Genomic DNA, 353 nt, shown 5'->3' with positions numbered 1-353 from the left:
GGGGCCCGGAGGGGCCGCCCTGCGCCCCAACGGGCAAACCAAGTCGCTGGTGCCTCAGCGGCTGGCGCTGGAGTACATCGTGCCCTGCATGAACAAGCACGGCATCTGCGTGGTGGACGACTTCCTGGGCAAGGAGCTGGGCGGGCAGGTGGCCCAAGAAGTGCGAGCCCTGCATCACACCGGCCGCTTCACCGACGGGCAGCTAGTCAGCCAGAAGAGCGACTCTTCCAAGGACATCCGCGGCGACAAGATCACCTGGGTGGAGGGCAAGGAGCCGGGCTGCCAGACCATCCGCCTGCTCATGAACAGCATGGACGATCTCATCCGCCACTGCAACGGCAGGCTGGGCAACT

General features: G+C 66.0%; 1 protein-coding gene across 1 annotated transcript; it reads left to right on the top strand.

The window, feature by feature from the left end:
- Window positions 1-6: 6 nt before the first annotated feature.
- On the top strand, window positions 7-347 carry LOC104916535 (egl nine homolog 1-like; the record flags this gene model as incomplete). Its single annotated transcript, XM_010727572.2, has 1 exon — window positions 7-347. A coding segment is annotated over exon 1 (259 nt), but the record flags the coding sequence as incomplete, so codon positions are not given.
- Window positions 348-353: the final 6 nt, after the last annotated feature.

The sequence above is a fragment of the Meleagris gallopavo genome, unplaced genomic scaffold, assembly GCF_000146605.3.
Source record: "Meleagris gallopavo isolate NT-WF06-2002-E0010 breed Aviagen turkey brand Nicholas breeding stock unplaced genomic scaffold, Turkey_5.1 ChrUn_random_7180001913208, whole genome shotgun sequence".
Taxonomy (NCBI): Eukaryota; Metazoa; Chordata; class Aves; order Galliformes; family Phasianidae; genus Meleagris; species Meleagris gallopavo.
This window is presented reverse-complemented; position numbering and strand designations above follow the sequence as displayed.